We start from the raw sequence: 21,870 nt of genomic DNA on the forward strand, positions 1-21,870 counted from the left end.
TAATTAATTAACCCACAGCCCTGCTGGGCTTCTTTTTCTGGTTTTGCCCAAAAGCAAAAAAAAAAAAAACCCACACCCCAAAACAATGCCCAAAAATCAAAAAAAATCCCTGAACCTGATCTCCCTTCAAACCCTGGGACCCTCAGCCCAGCCCTCATCAAAAATCTCTTTTAAGGTTGGGGGTTTTTTGGGATTTTGGGTGTTTTTGGTGGTTTTTAAAATTTTTTTTCCCCTGGATTTATTTATTTTTTGGGATTTTTCCGGTTCTGGGACACAGGGGCGTCTTTGTCCCCGTGGCTTTTGGGGCCCTGGCTCGGTGCCACCCCAAATAGGGATTTTTTGGGATGGGGGGATGGGAGAATTCGCCATCAAAGGATCCAAAATCCAGGAGTTTTTTTCACCTCTTCCTCGCTTCAGACAGGAGAAAAAAAGGAAATTTTTAGGGTTTGGAGTTGGATGAAAATCCTGAATTTCAGGCATTTAGGGGGCAAAAAACTCCCCAAGTTTTGGGGGGATCCTAAAATATCAAAGGGTGAAGTGACCCCCCTGTAACATAGAGTGACCCCGAGGGAAAAAATTGGGAATTCCAGGGGAAAAACCAGCTTTGGGAATGGGAAAAATCCCTTAAGGGACACCAAATAATCCCAAGGTATCTCTCAAACCCATTCATCCAATTCCTAACGTTTCACCCCAAAATACCCCAGAAATAAAAATCACACAAAAAATACCCCCAAAATATTTAAAAAATATTTTTAAATACACAAGAATATTTTAAAATTCACCCAATTTTTTTAAAATACCCCCAAAATATACAAATGCACACAAAAATCTTTTGAAAATTCCAAGCAATATTTGAAAAATACACAAATAATATTAAAAATATTCAATAAATAAAAAAGCCCCCAGAAAAAAATAAAAATAATACACAAAAATATCCTTAAAAATGTACAGAAAATAACAAAAAAAAAATCTAAAAAATACCCCCGCCCTAATAAAAACATTAAAAACTAAAAAATTAAATAAACCAAAATAAATCAAAATAGCCCCCAAAAAATCCCCGGTGAGGCCCTGAGCGCCCTCCCCCTCGATCCCTGAAAGGATCCCTTTGTACCTTTCCCAAAAAATCGCCTTTTCATCCCAAAAAAGGGGGAGGAGGGAAAGGAGGAGGAGGAGGAGGAAGAGGCCGTGTGAGGGGGGAAGGCTTTGACCTCATCCCACAAAAATTCCCGGATTTTTCCCCCATTTCGGGCCCCTTCCCACCTTTCCAGGGGGAAAAGGGACAAAGAGGCTCTGTGTGACAAAACCCCAAAAACGGGATGAAAAAGGAAATTTTGGGGATTTTCCCACAGGGAAAAGGAGGGGAAGAGAAAACCCTAAATGGAAAAAAGGAATTTGGGATTTTTGAGTTTTTTAGGGCTTAAAAGCAAATTTTGTGTCCCTACAATTAATTTTTAGGGGGTAAATTCACCCCAAAATCAGGTTTTCTGTAAGGCTTGGGGTCTTCAAAATTGCTTTTTTCACATGAATCCACTGCAAAATTGGGGATTTGGGGGCTTTTTCATCCCCTAAAAAAATCAATTAGAGGCTCAAAAACTGATATTGTTTTTATATTATTAAATTTTAATTTTTAATAGGAAATGTCATGGGATAATTGAAAATATGGAGTGAAATAGCTGTAAAATTAGGAGGAAAAAGTAAAATCTGGGAGTTTTAGGTGGGGACAAAGATCTTTTTTCTGCTCCTCAATCCCAAAAGGATCCTAGGGAATATTTGGGGCCAGATCTGAGGTTATTGCAAGGTGCCAGAGGGAAAAAATGAAAATTGGGGAGTTTTTGTGTTGAAAAAAGCCCTTTTAGAAGGGAAAAATAAATTCCTGGCTCATCCCCCAGTGAAGGAGTTCCCTCTCTGGGTTTGGGATTTTGATGGGATTGGGTGGTTTGGGAAAGTGGGAAAAATCAAGAGGCAAATGGGGGGGAAAGTGGGGGGAAATTTGGGTAAAAATGGGGTGGAAAAGGAGCAGAAATTAGGAGAAATGGGAATTAAAATAGGGCAAAATGGGGTAAAAATAGGGCAGAAATGAGGTTTATATCAGGTGAAATTGTGGGAAAATTTGGGTTAAGATGGGACCAAAACGGAGTAAAATGGGGCAGAAATGGAGGGAGCTAAGAGCCAAATGATACAAAAATAGGTCAGAAGTGGAGTGAAAAATTAGGAAAATTAGGGGTAAAAATGGGGGGAAATAGGATAAAAATTGGGGGGGGAATGGGGAAAAATGGTAAAAACTGAATTCCCCTTCCTCTCTCAGAGTAATTTTGAGCCTAAATTGGGGGATTTGGGGAATTTGGGGTGAGAAAATTGAGTCCCAAATCCATCGGGACGGGGCCGGTGACGCTCGCGGGTGGTGGCACCGTGATCCCCCACGGCAACCAGGATCCCGTGGGGACATTGGGGCGGTGCCACCCCTGTGCCGGTTCGGTCCCAAACCACGCCCCCCGCTCTGCCCCCCGCCCCATCCCGGGGTCCCCTCCTGTCCCCGGCTCTGGAGAGGCCATCAGGGGCCGGGGGGGAAACTGGGGGCGCCCGGCCTTACCTGTGTCCCTGCCGCTTCAACCAGTGCCACTGTCAGCTGTCACCAGTGGCACCAGCGGCACCTGTGCCACCGGTGTGTCCGCGCTCCGAGGAGGGCGGGAGGCGATCTCCCCACCCCGCTGTCCCCACCCCGCTTTTGGGGGAGTTTTTGGGGGAATGTGGGGAGGGTTCAGGGGGATTTGGGCTCGTCCCCGGCCCTGTCCCGATTCTGTCACCCTGGGGACGGCAGCGGAGCCGCCCCTGAATTTGGGGAGGGGTCGGGCAGCCCCTCCCTGGCGCTTTGATTCATTCCCAAATTTTCTGTTCCATCGGAAAGCGGCGGCCGCAGCCAAGGCCTGGCCCCGGTCCCGGCCAGATCCGGCCACGCCGAGCGCTCGTCCACCTGCTGGGGCTGGGAACACCCAAATCCCCCCAATCGCCTCCAAAATTCCTCCCAAACCCCTCAAAATCCCGCCCCAAAAAATCCCCCCAACCTCCCCCAGAATCTCCCCCAAAACTCCCTTAACGGCCCCTTAAATCCCCCCCAAATCCCGCCCTAACTCCCAAAAACTTGGGAGAGTTTTCTGGGGCATTTGGGGGCATTTGGGGAAGGGGATGGTCCCTATCCAGGCTGGGCAATTTGGGGGCGGGGGTCTGCGCTGGGTTTGGGGTCGGGGGGGGGTTTCCCCGTGTCCCCCTGTTGATCCCAAAACTGGTGCTGGGAATTCCGCAGGGAATGGGGACAGCGAAAGGGGGAGGGGTCGAGCTGGACCCGAGGGGGCCCCGGAGGGGGGCGGGGATTCGGGGACACCGCGAGGGAGGCGGGGGAGGACGGAGCGGGGGGAGTCCCATCCCTGGGCGGGTCGGGGGTATCCGGTTTTCCCAGGACCCGGGAATGGGATGGGGATGGGATGGGAAAATGGGATGGGAAAGTGGGATGGGGATGGAGTAAAAATGGGATGGAAAAATGGGAAAATTGGGATGGGATGGGATGGGATGGGATGGGATGGGATGGGATGGGATGGGATGGGCTGTGCCGCCTCACCCCCCTCATCCCCCCAAACCCCACATCCCCCAGACCCCACAGCCCCCCTGAGCCCGGGTCCCTCCGCCCGCTCTGGCCCCGGTGGTGGCCGGGGGAGGGCCCGGGGGGCCCGAGGAGGGCTCGGGAGGGCCGGCCCCGCTCGGGGGCCGGGGGAGGGTCCGGAGCCACCGGGGGAAGGTCCGGGGGGCCCGACGGGGCCGGCCCGGCTCGGGTTACAGCTCCGGGGGGCGGCGGGGCCGGGACTTAAACGGGGCCGCGGGGCCGAGCGGGCACTGCCGGCCCCGGGCGCGGATCGGGCGCAGCCGCCTCGCCATGCCCGGACACCGCCCGGCCCCCGGCGGGCGCCGCTGCCGCCTCCCCGAGCCCGCAGCCACCGGCGCGGCCCCGGGAGCCGCCCCCCGGCCCGGGCTCCTGCTCCTCCTCCTGCTCTGCCTCGCCGCCGCCGCCGCCGCGCAGGACCGAGACCTCCGTGAGTGGCGGGGATGGGGACACAGAGGGGACAGAGCGGAGACACAGAGGGGACACAGCGGGGACACAACGGGGACATAGAGGGAACATACAGCGGTGAAGGATGGGAAACTTTTGGGGCATCGCCGGGGGGGGCGAGGGGGACACGTTGAGGGAAAGTTGGAGAAGGGGAGGGGAGGACAGCGAGGGGACAGCGGGGAACAATGGGGACAGAGGGGAGATGGAACAGAAAGAGGATGGGGGACAGCAGAGAACTTCGGGGGACACTAGGGGACGTTTTGGGATGGACAGAGAAAGTTTCAGAGTGGCGGGGGGGACGGCTTGGAGCCTGGGGACACCGAGGGGACATCGGGGGATAGCTTGGGGACATCGGGGGACAGCGTGAGACGCACCGGGAAAGTTTCAGTGGGGCGGGGAGGGAGCAGAGTGGAGTTTGAGGACACCGCGGGGCTGCGTGGGGACATCGGGGGCTTCCTGGGGACACAGGCACAGAACAAAGGGGAAAGTTTCGAGGCATCCCGGGACAGCAGCGCGGGTGAGAGTGGGGGACAGCGGGGAAAGTGTCAGGGAAATGTGTGACAAGCTTGGTGGCACGGAGGGGCACTGGGGGACAGGGAGGGAGAGCACGAAGGGAGCTGGGGACGTCGGGGGACAGTGGGAAATTAAGTGGAACAGAGTGGGACAGGGTGGAGGACACCCGGGGCAGCCTGGGGGACAGTGGGGGGACAAGATGGGGCAGGGAGCGTGGGACACTGGAGGATGGCACGAGGCGGGGCAGGGGGGACATGGTGGGGACACTGGGGGACAGTTTGGGGTCCAGGTGTGTGGCGTGGACGGAGTTTAGGGACAGTAGGGACGGAGAGGGACAGGAAGGAGACAGTTTGAGATGGCTGGAGGGGCACAGGTGGGACATGGGGGCAGCAGGTGACGGTGAGGGGGCAGAGGGACAGCCGGGGGAGCGGGCGGTGACCCGGAGCAGGGACAGGCTGGGGACAGGGAGTGCATTGAGGGCCAGCCCTGGGGACATCCCTGGGGACATTCCAGGGACCCTGGGGACACCTGGGAGCTCCCGTGTGCAGCCCGGGGACCCCGAGGCACCTCCTGGGGACCCTGGGGGCCCCCCGGGACCCTCCAGGAGCACCTCCGGGTCACCCGTGAGTTCAGCCTGGGGACACCAGCGCCCCTTGTCCCCCAGCCCGTGGGGACACTGGTGCCACCAGAGCTGCGGGGACACTCGAGGGGTGTCGTTGCTCGGGGCTGTGTCCCAGAGGGGGCTCAGAGGGGGGCTGGTAGTGCCACCATCCCCCTGCTGGCTGTCCCCGCTCTGTCCCCTCACTGGGGCTATGCCGGGCTGCCTTGGCCTCCTTCCTCTTTCTCTTTTTCCTCCTGGTGCTCAGTGCCTTCCCCCCGATCCGCGTGTCCCCTCGCTGTCCCCGCGCTGTCTCCGCAGCCGAGGCTGGCAGCTGCCTGCAGGACGGGGCTGGCAGTGCCACCACCCCCTCCTGGCTGTCCCCGAGCTGTACCCGAGCTGTCCCCCCTCACTGGGGGCTGCGGGGCCCCTCTGGCGTCCCCCTCCCTCCTCCTCCTCCTCCTCCTCCTCCTCCTCCTCCTCCTCCTCCTCCCCGCCGCGCTCACAGCGAGCCTGGCAGTGCCACCGCCTCCCCCGCGCTGTCCCCGCGCTGTCCCCACGCTGTCCCCGCGCTGTCCCCGCAGCCGAGGCTGGCAGCTGCCTGCAGGACGGGCACCGCTACAGCGACAAGGACGTGTGGAAGCCGGAGCCGTGCCGGATCTGCGTGTGCGACACGGGGACGGTGCTGTGCGACGAGATCATGTGCGAAGAGCTGCGGGACTGCCCCAGCCCCGAGATCCCCTTCGGAGAGTGCTGCCCCATTTGCCCCACCGAGCAGCCCAGCGGTTGTAATTTATTTATTTCCCTTCATTAGAGAATTAATAAATAAATTACCCGGCCATGGATGGCGCCATCCATGCGGCAGCGCAGGGAAAAGGCAACTTCACCCCAAAACAACGGGGAAAAATCGGCCCCAGGGGAAAAATCATCGAGGTTTTTAGCCCTGGTTGAAAATTTGGAGGTTTTGGGGGGGGATAGACAGAAAAAAAATGGGGGAAAGGGTGGTAGGAGGGGATTTTGCACCCCCAGCAAAAGGGCTTTGGTGGAAATCCCCAGAAACTGTGGGAATGCACCCCAAAATGAATGGAAACCCCACAGACAGCCCCAAGCAGGGTTCCCAATTGTGGAATTTCACCCCAAAGTGAAAGAAAACCCTAAACCCACTTCCCCCAAACCTCCAAAACCCCCAAAGTTGCCTTTTTTTAACCCTTCCCTTCCCCAGCTGGGGGGGATTAAAGGGTTGAGCACCCCCAAAAAGCCTCCAAACCCCTACGAGAAGCCCCCTCGAGCCCCTCGCTGCTGGCCCTGCTTTGGGGGAGCCCCCAGTGCCCCCCAGTCTGGCCCAACAGCCCGACCAGGACAGAGCCACCTCGTGTTGCCCCCACCCCAAATTCTTGTGTCACCTCCCCATTAATTTCTCTTTACTTTTCTTTTTTCTTTTTTTTTTTAATTTCCTACAGGGAAGCCTGGCCCCAAGGTGAGTGAATTTGGGAGCAATTGTCCCGAATTTTGGGGTGGTTTTGGTGGGCCAAAATTGGGAATTTGGAGGGGGCTTTTGGGGCAGTTTTCTGCTCATCACGGGGGGTCAGACAGAGCAATCTTGGGGTAGTTTTGGGCCCTTGGGGGGTCAGAGAGAGGAATTTTGGGGCAGTTCTGGGGTCTCACCCTTGGCTTCTCTTTGCAGGGACAGAAAGGTGAACCTGGTGACATCAAAGATGTGAGTGGGGGGGAGACCCCAAAAAGGGGCTGAGGTGGGAGGGGCAGGGCTGGGAGACCCCACAAAGGGGCTGGGACCCCTCCAGTCCTGATGCCCCCCCCTTTTGTGTCCCCACAGGTCGTAGGACCCCGAGGACCCCCGGGCCCGCAGGTGGGAGCAGCTCCGGGCTGGGATTTTTGGGGGAGGGGGGTTTGGGAGAGCGGGGGAGGGGCGGGAGGGGACTCCTGACCCCCCCCTCCCCCATCCTGTTCCTCCCCCCCAGGGCCCCGCAGGTGAGCAGGGACAGCGAGGGGACCGCGGCGAGAAGGGCGAGAAGGTGAGACTCCCAAAACCCCTAAAAGTCCCCTCACCCAAAATCCGCTGTGAAAACCTAAAATCCTCTTTGACCTCCCCCAAAAAACCAAAAACCAGCTGAGAACTCACCCAAAATCGCTTTCTTTGTCCCCCCTCCCCATCCTAGGGCGCCCCCGGCCCACGGGGCAGGGATGGGGAGCCCGGAACCCCAGGAAACCCCGGCCCCCCCGGGCCCCCCGGACCCCCGGGACCCCCCGGCCTCGGGGGAGGGGTGAGTATTGGGGGGGGGGGGAGATGGGATTTGGGGGGTTTGGGGGGAAATTGAGGAGATTTGGGGATGTGGAGGGGAATTTGGGGGGGGTTCGTGAGAGTCTGGTGGGAATTGAGGAGGGTTGGGAGGGGATTTTGGGAGGGGGTTGAGGTGGTTGAGGAGATTTGGGGAGGTTTTGAGGGAATTTGGATGGGTTTTGAGTGCAGTAGCAGTGATTTCGATAGGAATTGGGGGGATTTTAATGAGAATTGGATTTTTCTGAGGGGAATTTGGGGTTTTTTGGGGGGTCTCCGGGGTGCTGAGCCTCCTTTCCCTGGCAGAACTTCGCGGCTCAGATGGCTGGGGGCTTTGATGAGAAGGCTGGAGGGGCTCAGATGGGCGTCATGCAGGGACCCATGGTAATGGCACCCCAAAATCCCCCCAATATTCCATGAAACCCCCCCAGATCCCCTCAATTCCCCCCGAACCCCTCCCCACCCCCGTGCAAGCCGATCCCATTTGGGACCCCCCTCCAGGACCCCCAGTTTTGGGGGGTCTTTGGTGGCTCCGGGGGTGTCCCCAGCCGGTGTCGTCCCCCCCGTGTGACATCTCTGTGTCCCCCAGGGCCCCATGGGACCCCGCGGCCCCCCCGGCCCCTCCGGCTCCCCCGTAAGTATCGCCCCCCTCCTCACATTTCGGGCTGGCCGGGCCGGCTGGGGCCACCCCCGCTGATGTCCCCTTGTCCCCGCAGGGTCCCCAAGGATTCCAAGGCAACCCCGGTGAGCCCGGCGAGCCCGGCGCTGCTGTGAGTGTCCCCAAACGTCCCCACACGTCCCCAAACCCGGGCACTGCCAGCCCCCAGTGCCGCTCATCGCCGCCTCTTTGTCCTCTGCAGGGTCCGATGGGTCCCCGGGGACCTCCGGGACCTCCTGGCAAACCCGGTGACGACGTGAGTGACACTGGTGACATTCAGCAGCGGTGGCAGCCGGGCTGAGAAGGGACAAAAAGTGACATTTTTGTGTCCCCAACCCCTGAAAAATCTCGTTTTCCCCGCAGGGCGAGACTGGCAAACCCGGGAAATCCGGTGACCGCGGCCCCCCCGGCCCCCAGGTGAGCGTGGCACCGGTGGCCCCGCCACAAAGCCACGGCTGTCCCTTCCCTGTCCCCTCCCTGTCCCCAACTGTCCCTTTTCCGCTGCCCGCAGGGCGCTCGTGGCTTCCCCGGGACCCCCGGCCTGCCTGGAGTCAAAGGCCACCGGGTGAGTGCGTGTCTCCTCCCTGTCCCCTCCCTGTCCCCGCGTCCCCCCGGAGCGGCTCTGTCATTGTCACACCCCCGCCGTGTCGCTGTCCCCAGGGCTACCCCGGCCTGGACGGCGCCAAGGGAGAGGCGGGAGCACCTGGAGCCAAGGTGAGAGGGGGTGGTGGTACCTGGACTGGGGACAGTTCTGGGGTGCAGTGGCTGTCCCCTGCTGGGGTGGCAGTCCCCTGGCTCTGGTGGCCGTCCCCGTAGCACCAGGGGACCGTCCTCGCCCTGTGTCACCTGTGTCCCTCCCCGCAGGGCGAGTCCGGCTCCCCCGGCGAGAACGGCTCCCCCGGACCCATGGTGAGTGAGCGCTGCGAGAGGGAAACTGAGGCACGGCCGGGTGGGCTCGGCCAGGGCCAGCCCCCCCCGGCCTCACCTCTGTCACCCTCGCCTCTGTCACCCTCACGTGTCGCTCTCTGTCCCCACAGGGTCCCCGCGGGCTGCCCGGAGAGCGAGGACGCCCGGGCCCCTCGGGCGCTGCGGTGAGTGCGGTGGCACCGGTGGCATCCGGGGGTGGCGGGGAGGACCCGACCCCCGCCCTGGGGACCCCCCCTCACCCCCGGCACCGTCTCCCCACAGGGCGCTCGTGGCAACGACGGCCTCCCGGGCCCGGCCGGACCCCCGGTAAGTGCGGGGGGGGTTGGCGCGACCCCCGCCCTTGTATCACCCCCCCGAGGGGACAGCGAGGTGCCTCAAGGCCCCCCGGAGCCCGGGGGGACCCTCACGCTCCTCTCGCCCCCAGGGTCCCGTCGGCCCCGCAGGAGCCCCCGGCTTCCCCGGCGCCCCCGGCTCCAAGGTGAGGGGACAGGGATGGTCCCGGTGGGGACAGCAGGGTCCCGATGTGACCCCTGAACCTCTCGGTCACCTCCCCCTCAGGGTGAAGCGGGTCCCACCGGAGCGCGAGGACCCGAGGGTGCCCAGGGCCCCCGCGGGGAATCCGGGACTCCCGGCTCGCCCGGCCCCGCCGGCGCCCCCGTAAGTGCCTGTGTCCCCTCGCCCTGGTGGCTTTGTTCCCTCGCCCCGGTGGCTTTGTCCCCCGGCGTTGTCCCCTGAGCTGGGAGTGGCGGGGATGGGGCCGGATCCGGGGAAACTGAGGCACGGAGCTCAGCGAGGTTTTCTTGTAGGGGAACCCAGGGACCGATGGCATCCCCGGAGCGAAGGGATCGGCGGTGAGTGGGGACAGGGACAGGGATGGGCCGGGGTGAGGAGCAGGTGCCCAGGGAGGGCTGTGCTAGCATTTTGGGACATTTGGGTCCCCTGGGGGTCGTGGGGCACTCAGGGATGGGGGACACTGGGGGACAGAGATGTGTGGGGACACTGAGGGGGTATTGGGGACCCTGGAGCTGCAGTGACAGGGTGGGATTTGAGCTGCAGGAGGACAGCAACTGCCGGCAGAGATGGGGACAGTGGGGACACCGGTGACGCTGGAGACACTGAGGGCTGTGGCGGGTCCCTGATGTCCCCCGGTGTCCGCAGGGCGCTCCAGGCATCGCCGGCGCTCCAGGATTCCCCGGCCCCCGCGGCCCACCCGGACCCCAGGGAGCCACCGGCCCGCTGGGCCCCAAGGGACAGACGGTGAGAGACCCCCGATGTCCCCCCGGGGACACGGCCACGCCCGGTGACCGCGCCCGGACCCTGACCACACCCCTGGCCACTGACCACGCCACGCCCTTTGGCCACGCCCATCTACCAGCCAATGACCACGCCCCTTTATGCCCAGGCCACGCCCCCTTCATACCTTCTCCCTTTGGGTGTCCCCTCACCAGAGTCACCCCCGGGTCACTCCTGGGTCACTCCTGGGTCACCTGGCCCTGACCCTTAAGGGAACACTGGGAGTGGAAATTGGGATGGGATGGGATGGGATGGGATGGGATGGGATGGGATGGGATGGGATGGGATGGGATGGGATGGGGACAAGGACCTGGAGCCCAGGCCAGGGACGGGGTGGGGACAGCTGTGGGGACACTGTACTCTATCCCCCCTTATCAGGGCGAGCCCGGCATCGCGGGATTCAAAGGCGAGCAGGGACCCAAGGGAGAGACGGTGAGTAGGGCTGGGGGACGCCAGAGCCCCTGGCCGGGGGTCCACTCCAGCCCTCACTGTCCATGGAGTGTCCAGTCCCAGCCCCTCATTGGTCATCCTAGTATCCATCCCAGTGTCCATCCCACCCCAGTGTCCACCCCAGTGTCCATCCCGGCCCCTCTCTCCCCTCCGGTGCCTCTGGGCCCTAATGAGCCGTTCCCCTAACGAGGCCCCTTGGGGCAGCAGCATCCCCCCCACCCCCCCGCGGGGGGACAGTGGCCGGGGGACAGAAGGACAATGGCCGCAGTGTTCGGTGTCCCCCCGTGGGGCCGTCCCCCGCCTTGGGGACATTCCCCCCTCGCCTCATTAACCACCATCAATGGGGCCCCGCCGCGCCCGGCGCCAGCGGGGACAGGGGGGCACGAGGGGACTCGGGTTTATGGGGTTTGTTCCCGGGGGTCCAGGGAGGGGATGAAGGCTCCTTGTGACCCCTTTTCCTCCTCGCCCTCAGGGCCCCGCAGGACCCCAGGGCGCCCCCGGACCGGCCGGGGAGGAAGGGAAGAGAGGAGCCCGCGGAGAACCCGGAGCTGCTGGACCTTTGGGGCCACCTGGAGAGAGGGTCTGTGGTGCCCTCAGCCTCAAATATACCCCCAATCCCAAAGAACTGACTCTGACCCTAAAAAAATAACCCTGATCCCAAAAAACTGACCCCAATCCCAAAACCCCTTCACTCAGCCCTAAAACCCTCCCCTGACCCTACAAATCCTCGTCTTCCCCCACAGGGAGCTCCTGGCAACCGCGGCTTCCCCGGGCAAGATGGGCTGGCCGGCCCCAAGGTGGGACTCTGGGGACACCGGGGGTGTCCCGGGGGTGACAACCCCAAAGTGACCCCAGACTGACCCCAAATCCCCCACACTGACCCCAAATTCCCCACAGGGAGCCCCGGGCGAGCGCGGCCCCGCTGGCCTGGCCGGCCCCAAAGGAGCCACCGGCGACCCCGGACGCCCCGGAGAGCCCGGCCTGCCTGGAGCCAGGGTGAGGGACAGCAGTGACCCCAAACACGGGACAGGGGGATGGATTGGGGGGGTTGAGGGTGGTTAAAGTGCTCTTAGGGTCAATTAGCTGATTTTGGGGTGGTGAAGGTGGGTTTGGGGTCACTAACGTGCTTTTAGGATTGGTAAGGGTGGTTTTGGGGGTGGTAAAGATGATTTTGGGGTCAGTGAGGTGATTTTGGGGTTGGTTTAAGGAGATTTTGGTGGTGGTCAAGGTGGTTTTGGGGTCAATAATGTGATTTTGGGAGTGGTTAAAGAGATTTTGGGGGTTGATAAGGTGCTTTGGGGTTGATAAGATGCTCTTAGGGTTGTTCAAGGTGCTTTTGGGGTTGTTTAAGGAGCTTTCAGGGTCAATAAGGCCCCTTTGGGGTTAGCCAAGATGCCCTTTGGCATTAAGACCTTTTTTGGTCTCTTGGCACTCTTTGGTGCTAATTAAGAAACTCTGAGGTTAATTAAGATGCTCTCTGCTAATTCAGATGCTCTTTGGGATTCCCAAGGTGCATTTGGGGTTCCCAAAACCCCTCCTTGGGGTTCCTTGCTCTTTGGGGTGCCTTTTGGGGGTCACCCCACGGCCATGGGGTCATGGTCACACCACAAACCCTTTTTGTCCCCACAGGGTCTCACAGGTCGCCCCGGGGATGCTGGGCCCCAAGGCAAAGTCGGCCCCACAGTGAGTGACACCCCATAAAAGAATTGGGGTTTGGGCTGGTCTGGGGGTTGGGGTGGATTGGGATTGGGGTGGTTTGGGGTTTGGGGTTGGGGGATGGTTTGGGGTCAGGGGTGGTTTGGAGTTTGGGTTTGGGGTGGTTTGGGGTTGGGGTTTGGGGTCAGGGGTGGTTTGGGGTTGGGGTTGGGGTTGGGGGTGGGTTGGGGTTTGGGATTGGGGTGGGTTGGGGTTGGGGTTGGAGGTGGTTTGGGGGTGGTTTGGGGTTGGGGGTAGTTTGGGGTTGGGAGGGTTTGGGGTTTGGGGTGTGTTGGGGATGGTTTGGGATTGGGGTGGGCTCCTGTCCCCACTGACCCCGCTGTCCCCACAGGGTGCCCCTGGCGAGGACGGACGTCCCGGACCCCCCGGCCCCCAGGGGGCTCGGGGCCAACCTGGTGTTATGGGGTTCCCTGGTCCCAAAGGTGCCAATGTGAGTAAGGACCCTTTTCCCTCTAAAAATACCCGGGAGTTCTCCCTGGGGCCAGAACCCCAAATCCTCCATCCTTGTTTAGGGCGAGCCTGGAAAAGCTGGTGAAAAAGGACTTCCTGGAGCACCGGGGCTGAGGGTGAGGTTTTCTATCACACAAACCCCAAAAATTCACCTTTTGGTGCCACTCCACCCTAAAAGCCCCCAAAGGGGGAAACTGAGGCACGGGAAGGGGGGAAATAGGCATTATGGGATTTGGGGCTCAGTTTTCCATCTCCTCAGGGACTTCCTGGAAAGGATGGAGAGACTGGAGCCGCCGGACCCCCAGGACCTGCTGTGAGTGCAACTGGGCGAGCTCAGGACTGGGGCTAAAAACCCCAGATTTGGGCTAAAGCCCCCCTGGATCTGCTGGGGGATCCCAAAACCCACAAATCCTTAGCCCCTGTGGTGCTGGGGCCTTGTGGGATCCCCAAAATCTTGGGGTGGGAGAAGTCTGAAATCCCAAAGGTTTTTGGGGTCCTTGAGCAGCGTCCATCCCACAGGGCCCGGCAGGGGAGAGGGGAGAGCAAGGAGCCCCCGGCCCCTCCGGCTTCCAGGTGAGCTCAGGGATTTGGCGTTTGGGGTGATGCCACCCCAACCCCCAGGGTCCTGCTGTCACTGTTCTCACATGGCTCCTGTCCCCTCCCAGGGACTGCCAGGGCCGCCAGGTCCCCCCGGCGAGAGCGGCAAACCTGGAGACCAGGTGAGACTCCCCAGTCCCCCCCCAGGTGGGGTCAGGATACCCCAAATCCCTCAGGCCTGACCCCAAACCCGTTTGTCCCCTTCCCACAGGGCGTTCCTGGAGAAGCCGGAGCCCCCGGGCTCGTGGGTCCCAGGGTAAGTGTCACCTGTCACCTGGGGGTGGGTCACAGAGTGTCCCCTGTGGGGGGCTTTTAGGGGCCAGTGTCACCTGTCCTCCCATTTGGGGATGTGTTCATCCCACAGGGACTTTGGAGGGCCTGGTTGTCCCCACCCAGGGCCACCAGATCCATGCTGGTTCCATCCTCATCCCAGTCCCTCCAGGGTAGCATGAGACAGTGCCCTCCCCATCCCCTGGTGCCACCCCTATGGTGTCCCCATGTCCCTGCTGAGCTGTCCCCATGTCTCTGCTGAGCTGTCCCCTTGTCCCAACTGAGCCATCCCCATGTTCATGTCCCCATGTCCCTGCTGGTCCCCGTGTCCCTGCTGAGCTGTTCCCCTGTCCCTGTGTCCCCACTGAGCTGTCCCCCGTACCGATGTCCCCGCTGAACTGTCCCCATGTCCATGTCTCCATGTCCCTGTTGAGCTGTCCCCACTGTCCTCGCTGAGCTGTCCCCCTGTCCCTGTGTCCCCGCTGAGCTGTCCCCATGTCCATGTCCCCATGTCCCTGTTGAGCAATCCCCACTGTCCTCACTGAGCTGTCCCCTCTGTCCCCAGGGCGAGCGCGGTTTCCCCGGCGAGCGCGGTTCTCCCGGTGCCCAGGGCCTGCAGGGGCCCCGCGGCCTCCCTGGCACCCCCGGCACCGACGGACCCAAGGTGGGTGACACAAGGAGGGGACAGCGCCGATGGCGGTGCCACCGCGGGGGGTGACACCCCAATAATGTCCCTTTGCTGCTATAGGGTGCCACCGGCCCCGCTGGCCCCAACGGCGCCCAGGGACCCCCGGGGCTGCAGGGGATGCCCGGGGAGAGAGGAGCTGCTGGCATCGCCGGTCCCAAGGGGGACAGGGTGAGTGACGGTGACATGGGGGGCACGGGGTGCCACCAGTGCCACCAGGGCTCAGCTGGGCTCACGCTGGCCCTGTGCCACCCCACAGGGAGACGTTGGAGAGAAAGGACCTGAGGGAGCCCCTGGAAAGGACGGAGCTCGCGTGAGTGGGATGGGGACGGGGAGGGAGGGGGCCAAGCAAGGACACTCTTGGTGGCCAGCCAGGGATGCTCTTGGTGGCCTCCTCCTCATGGTGGTTGGTGAGGGATGTCCATGGTGGCTACCCAGAGCCTTGGTGACCTCACTGTCCCCTCTGTCCCTACAGGGTCTGACCGGTCCTATCGGTCCCCCCGGCCCCGCTGGCCCCAACGGCGAGAAGGTGAGACCGGGGTGGCCTCACCAGTGCTCCCACAGGGACAGATCTCACCTGATCCCTGGGGCAGATCCCACCTGATCCCTGGGGCAGCCCTGCCCAGACAGACCCCATCCATCCCCCACAGCTCCCCCTTCCTTTCCTTCCTTTCCAGGGCGAGTCTGGCCCCCCCGGCCCGTCCGGAGCCGCTGGAGCCCGCGGTGCCCCCGTAAGTGCCACCTGTCCCCCTCCGGTACTGGCAGTGCCACATTGGCCCCATTCCCTTGATTTTCACCCCGTTTCCCCCACAGGGAGAGCGCGGAGAGCCCGGAGCCCCTGGCCCTGCTGGATTCGCTGGACCCCCAGTGAGTTCTGTCCCCAGTCCATTCCAATTCTGTCCGCAGTCCATCCTAGCGTCCCCAGCGGCTGCTGACCACTGACCACGACTCTTTCCCAGGGTGCTGATGGCCAGCCCGGAGCCAAGGGCGAGCAAGGCGAGCCTGGCCAGAAGGGTGACGCCGGAGCCCCCGGGCCTCAGGGTCCCTCCGGGGCTCCTGGACCGCAGGTGGGTCCAGCCGAGACCCCCACAATTAGGGCTGAGCCCTTGTGGGGGGTCCCTCATCCCGGGAATCTCCAGGTCCTGAGTGTCCTGATTGGTTTTATGCCTCTTCCCAGGGTCCCACTGGTGTCACCGGTCCCAAAGGAGCCCGGGGTGCTCAGGGACCCCCGGTGAGTGGGGGGAGGGGAGGGGTGAGGGGGGAGGGGAGTGGGGGAGGAGCCAGGTCTGACCCCCTCTTGCCTCCGTCCCCAGGGAGCCACCGGATTCCCTGGAGCTGCCGGGCGCGTCGGACCCCCCGGTCCCAACGTGAGCTGGGGGCAACTGGGGGGAACTGGGGTCACTGGGGGGGAACTGGGATCACTGGGAGCAGCCAGGATCTCTTGGGAAGATCAGGGATTGCTCAGGTCCGTTGGGATCCCTGGGGAAAAACCGAGATCATGTGGGAACAGCTCACGTTGGGGCAGTCAGGATCGCTCAGAAGCTCTGGGATCACTCAGGCCAGTCGGGATCAGCCAGGATCGCTGCCCCCAGCTTCGGGGGCGGGCAGCTCCCCACGATGTCCCCGAACCAAAGCCACCCCCGGGTGCCACCACTCAGCCCTTCCTAAGAGGCATCACCAGTGCTCCCCAATCCTCGAGCAGTGCCAGGGCTGGGATCAGGGATGGATCGGGAACGGGATCAGGCACGGCTCAGGGATGGATCAGGAATATGGAAACCCCTCTAACCCCGATCTCTCCTGCAGGGTAACCCCGGACCCCCCGGACCCCCCGGCTCCGCGGGCAAGGACGGCCCCAAGGGCGCCCGGGGCGACGCGGGACCCCCGGGCCGAGCGGGGGACCCGGGGCTGCAGGGCCCCGCCGGCCCCCCCGGCGAGAAGGGCGAGCCCGGCGAGGACGGCCCCGCGGTATTTGGGATTTGGGGACGCTGCCCCCGGCCCCTCCGCCAGCCTCCGAGCGGCGCTGACCCCTCCCTCCCCTCGCTTTTTGTCCCCACAGGGTCCGGACGGGCCCCCCGGCCCCCAGGGGCTGGCAGGACAGCGCGGCATCGTGGGGCTGCCGGGGCAGCGTGGCGAACGCGGCTTCCCGGGGCTGCCCGGACCCTCGGTGAGCAAAACCCTAAAAAACACACACAAAAACCCCAAACACCAAAAAAATCCCAAAATCTGGGAAGAAATGGGAGCTCATCAGAGGCAGTTTCGTGGTGTGGAAGGATTTCAGGAGGTGGGGAGTGGTGGAAGCTGCTCATCCCCATCCCAGTGCTTTTGGGATTCTCTTTCCATGCCAAAAAAATGTCCCAAAATCTCCCAAGGCTTTTCCCCCACTGACACGGCCATGCACCAGACCAGCAGGATGCATTTTCCATTCCTTTTTCCCACCGGGAATGTGTGCCCCCTGAGCTCTGGGGAAAATTTGTGGCCGAGGAGGGTTTGGATTCCCTCCCTCTCTCCTGATTCCCTGCTGCTTTTCTGCCCTCAGTCCACCCAGACACACTCATGGGGGGGGTTCCTGGTTTTTTAGGGAGAGCCTGGAAAACAGGGAGCACCTGGATCTGCCGGTGACCGGGGACCCCCTGGGCCCGTGGGACCCCCTGGGCTGACTGGACCAGCTGGAGAGCCTGGAAGGGAGGTAAGAAATTTAGGAATGTCTGGAATATCCAGGATGGATCTCTGGCTGACCCTGGGTGGAGACAGCCTTCAGGTTGATCCCAGAAAATCCCAGCACGTTTTCCCCATAGAATTTTGCCTGGATAAAGGAGTTTTCCCGCCATCCCAAAGGCAAAAGCTGAATTCCTCCTCTTTTCCCAGGGAAATCCCGGCGCTGATGGACCCCCGGGCAGGGATGGGGCAGCAGGAGTGAAGGTGAGCTCATCCTGGATTTCTCAAAGGCTGGAATTCCTGGGAATTCCCGTTATGCCAGAATTCCTGACCCCATTCCCTGTTCCCAGGGCGATCGTGGTGAGACCGGCCCCGTGGGCGCTCCGGGCGCTCCCGGCGCTCCCGGAGCTCCCGGCCCCGTGGGACCCACTGGAAAACAGGGAGACAGGGGAGAGACGGTGAGTGGGACACCTCGGGATGGGGGGGAGACGGGAATTACTGGGAATCCTCCCAAATCCACGCCATGGAGCTGTTTGGGATCATCTGGAAATGTCACCGGGAGCAGCTCCGAGCGACTTCCTGAGGATTCCTGGTTTGGGATCTGCCTGGGAGCTCCAGAGGTTGGAGCTGGGAATGAGCTGGGCACCCCAGGAGATAAAACTGGGAACACCTGCAGTGCCCTGGGCAGCTGGGAACGCCAAATCTCACACCCCGCATTCCCACACCTCAAATCCCATTCCCGCCGTTTTTGACTGCCCTCCTTTCTCCCACAGGGTGCTCAGGGTCCCATGGGTCCCTCTGGCCCCGCAGGCGCCCGGGGGATGCCGGTGAGTGAGTCCCACCTGGAATTCCTAGGATCCCAGTTTGGGATCACAGCTTGGCACCCTGGTTTGGGATCACCCCCACTCCTGACCCGCCGTGTCCCCCCTGCAGGGTCCCCAGGGGCCGCGTGGTGACAAAGGCGAGGCGGGCGAGGCTGGAGAGCGCGGCCTGAAGGGACACCGGGGCTTCACCGGGCTCCAGGGGCTGCCCGGGCCCCCCGTAAGTGCTGGGATTTGGGACCACAGCCCCCCATAGGTCCCAAATCCTACATCCCACACCCCAATCCCACATCTCCCGTGCAACCCCAAATCCTCCATCCTCCCGTCTTTCCCAGGGTCCTTCTGGAGACCAGGGTGCTGCTGGACCCGCAGGTCCCTCCGGACCCAGGGTAAGTCCCGGAATTTTGGGGGAAAAAGGGAAAAGGAGCAGCCCCTGGACTGGTGCCACGCCTGGAGGTGGCAACCCCATCCCTGCTGTGCCCTGAGCCCTGTTTGGGGTTTTTCAGGGTCCCCCCGGCCCAGTGGGCCCCTCAGGCAAGGACGGCTCCAATGGGATGCCCGGACCCATCGGCCCCCCTGGACCCCGCGGGAGGAGCGGCGAGCCCGGCCCTGCGGTGAGCAGGAACACCGGGGAGAGGGGATCCGGGAGGAGAGAGGATCCAGGAGTGGAGGGGTCCAGGAGGAGATGGATCCTGTGGGGAACAGGAGGGATCCAGGAGGGGAGAGGGGATCCTGCAGGGGAGGGATCCTGCGAGAGAGAGGGGATCCAGGAAGGGAGGGGATCCAGGAGGGGAGGGGATTCAAGAAGAGAGGGGATCCAGGAGGGGAGGGGATCCAGGAGGGGACGGATCCTGTGAGAGAGAGGGAACCTGCCACAGAGGGATCCCGTGGGGGACAGTGGGATTCAGCAGGGAACAGAGGGATCCAAGTCCCGGCCAATCACCCCATGACCGCTCCTCCCTCCCGCAGGGTCCTCCCGGGAACCCCGGCCCGCCCGGCCCCCCCGGGCCCCCCGGCACCGGTATCGACATGTCGGCGTTTGCGGGGCTGGGGCAGCCCGAGAAAGGCCCCGACCCCGGGCGCTACATGCGGGCGGACGAGGCGGCGCCGGGGCTGCGTCCGCACGATGCCGAGGTGGACGCCACCCTCAAGGCCCTCAACAACCAGATCGAGAGCATCCGCAGCCCCGAGGGCTCCCGCAAGAACCCAGCCAGGACCTGCCGAGACATCAAACTCTGCCACCCCGACTGGAAGAGCGGTGAGAGAGAGGCCCCGGCCCTGTGTCCATCCCTGTCTATCTGTGTCCATCCCTTTGTCCATCTGTGTCTGTCCCTGTGTCCATCCCTGCGTCCCTCTGTGTCCATCCCTGCCTCCATCCCTGTGTCCCCATCTTCCTCCTTGTCTCCTCCACCACCCTCCCGGCCACCAAGGCCCACACTGACCCCACCACGGGCGGTCACTCACTGACCCCGCGCCCTCGGTCCACAGGTGATTACTGGATCGACCCCAACCAGGGCTGCACCCTGGACGCCATCAAGGTCTTCTGCAACATGGCCACGGGGGAGACGTGCGTGTACCCCAGCCCCGGCAGCATCCCCAGGAAGAACTGGTGGAGCAGCAAGGCCAAGGAGAAGAAGCACGTCTGGTTCGGCGAGACCATCAATGGCGGCTTCCACGTGGGTGTCTGGGAAGGGCATGGAGGGGAAACGGGTGCCTGGAGTTTCACAGAAGAGTTGGAGCTGCTTACCTTCCTGGGGGTGGAACTTTTGGTGGTTCTATCAGATATTGGGTGGTTTGAGGATTATATGGAAATTTTGGAGCTGATGTCCGTCCTGTGGGTGGAACTGGTGGTTGTTGGATCAGAAACGGTTAATTTAGGGGATTTTACTGAAACTTTGGAGTTGATGTCCCTCCTCGGGGTGAAATAGGGGGTATTTGGATCAGAACTGGTGGATCCAGTGGACTTTATGTAAATCCTGGAGTGGTGTCCTTCTTTGGGGTGAAATTGATAAGGTTTGGATCAGATATTGGTGGATTTAGGGAATTTAAGGAAAACTCGGAGCAATGTCCTTCCTTGAGGTGAAATTGATGGGTTTTGTATCAGAACCAGTTGATTTAGAGACTTTCATGGAACTCTTGGCACCAGGCCATGACAGTTTCCAGGTCTTGGAAAGCAAACTGTGGAAATTCCCCAAAAATACCCCCAAGAAAGCCCAAAATTCCCCAAAAATGCCATCTGAAATCTTCCCTCCCCCCTTCAGTTCAGCTACGGCGCTGAGGAGCTGGCGCCCAACACGGCCAACATCCAGATGACCTTCCTGAGGCTGCTGTCCACCGAGGGCTCCCAGAACGTCACCTACCACTGCCGCAACAGCGTGGCCTACCTGGACGAGGAGTCGGGCAGCCTGAGGAAGGCGCTGCTCATCCAGGGCTCCAACGACGTCGAGATCCGCGCCGAGGGCAACAGCAGGTTCACCTACAGCGTGCTGGAGGACGGCTGCACGGTGCGTGCTGGGAGGGAGAGGGGGCAAATAGGGGCAAATCCGTAAATCGCGGGGTTCACCACATAGGGAGGAACCTGGGAGGTCAGAGAGAGCGACCTGGGAGGTGACAGCATCTTGTCACCAAGTGCCACCAACCCGTGAGGGGACAGCATCTTGTGTTACCAAGTGTCACCACGGCCAAGATTTGGGTAACACCTCCAGCTGGCTGCGGTGCTCCAGGGATGGGGACTCCAAACCCCATTTTCCAGTGTTTTCCCCCTAGAAATACACTGAGAAACACGGCCCTTCTTGGTTTAACAATGAAATGGGGCTCAAACTGAGATTGGGAAGGTTCTAGGAGATTAATAAATCCATTTTTCCAATGCTAATGATAAATTTGGGGCACAAATTGAGATTAGGAAAATTATGGAGGATTAAATAACTCAATTTTTCCAATGCTAATGATAAATTTGGGCTCAAACTTAGTTCTGGAGGATTAAATAACCCCATTTTCACCCATTTTTTTCCTTATAAATACACCAAGAAGTGGGGCCTCTCTATGCCTGATGACGACAAATGTGGGTTCCAACTGGGGTTTGAAGGGTTTGGCGAGGATGTAACAGGTTAAATGACCCCAATTTTGTCTGTTTTTACCTCAGAAACACACGGGGAAGTGGGGCAGGACTGTCATCGAGTACCGCTCGCAGAAGACCTCGCGCCTGCCCATCGTGGACATTGCACCTATGGACATTGGGGGACCCGAGCAGGAGTTTGGGGTTGACCTCGGCCCCGTCTGCTTCTTGTAAAAAAAAAAGGATTTTTTTGGTGTGGTTGTTTGTTTTTGGTTGTCGTGGTTTTTGTTTGTTTGGTTTGGTTTTTGTTTTTTTAAAAAGCCCGGCCCGATTCCTTAAAAAAAGAAAAAAACCACAAGAAACGGGATCCACCCCAAAAAGGAGCTGAGAAGTTCTGCACTGAAAGGGCTCACCCCAAATCAGGGAGCAACCACCTCATCCCAACACCAGAATCAAAGGAAAAACCCGTTAATATTTATTTATTTTCTTCCTGGAAGACCTGTTTTTGAGGTCAGGTGGAGGTGGGAATGTCAGTGATCCCTTTTTCCCTGAAAAAAAGATGGGATTTCACCAATCCAGGTATCAAAAATCCCCTCCTCACCCCGAATTTTCCCCTTTCCCCTCAGCAGGAGTGTTCATGTATAATATGAGTTAAAAAACACACAAAAAAAATCAAAAAATGGTGCTATTCTTGTAAAACAAGTCTGTATTTTTTAACATCTGTTGGTATAAAATGAAAAAAATCTAAAAAAAATCACTTTTGGTCGAAAGTAAAAGTTGAGTTGAG

General features: G+C 60.6%; 1 protein-coding gene across 1 annotated transcript; it reads left to right on the forward strand.

Moving 5' to 3' along the window:
* Nucleotides 1–3,992: 3,992 nt before the first annotated feature.
* On the forward strand, nt 3,993–21,821 carry COL2A1 (collagen type II alpha 1 chain). Its single transcript, XM_064734675.1, has 54 exons — nt 3,993–4,082; nt 5,795–5,995; nt 6,671–6,687; nt 6,895–6,927; nt 7,045–7,077; nt 7,190–7,243; nt 7,388–7,492; nt 7,813–7,890; nt 8,096–8,140; nt 8,223–8,276; nt 8,367–8,420; nt 8,528–8,581; nt 8,676–8,729; nt 8,825–8,878; nt 9,029–9,073; nt 9,202–9,255; nt 9,353–9,397; nt 9,516–9,569; nt 9,650–9,748; nt 9,898–9,942; nt 10,250–10,348; nt 10,763–10,816; nt 11,307–11,414; nt 11,578–11,631; nt 11,732–11,830; nt 12,464–12,517; nt 12,882–12,980; nt 13,063–13,116; nt 13,260–13,313; nt 13,520–13,573; nt 13,666–13,719; nt 13,809–13,853; nt 14,433–14,531; nt 14,616–14,723; nt 14,812–14,865; nt 15,028–15,081; nt 15,230–15,283; nt 15,366–15,419; nt 15,512–15,619; nt 15,730–15,783; nt 15,866–15,919; nt 16,356–16,517; nt 16,609–16,716; nt 17,131–17,238; nt 17,418–17,471; nt 17,558–17,665; nt 17,981–18,034; nt 18,141–18,248; nt 18,364–18,417; nt 18,535–18,642; nt 18,998–19,286; nt 19,517–19,704; nt 20,290–20,532; nt 21,171–21,821. Exons 2-54 carry the CDS (start codon nt 5,911–5,913, stop codon nt 21,315–21,317), a joined length of 4,260 nt encoding a protein of 1,419 aa, XP_064590745.1. The 5' UTR covers nt 3,993–4,082; nt 5,795–5,910; the 3' UTR covers nt 21,318–21,821.
* The last annotated feature ends 49 nt before the right edge of the window (nt 21,822–21,870 follow it).

Source organism: Zonotrichia leucophrys, chromosome 29, assembly GCF_028769735.1.
Source record: "Zonotrichia leucophrys gambelii isolate GWCS_2022_RI chromosome 29, RI_Zleu_2.0, whole genome shotgun sequence".
NCBI lineage: Eukaryota > Metazoa > Chordata > Aves > Passeriformes > Passerellidae > Zonotrichia > Zonotrichia leucophrys.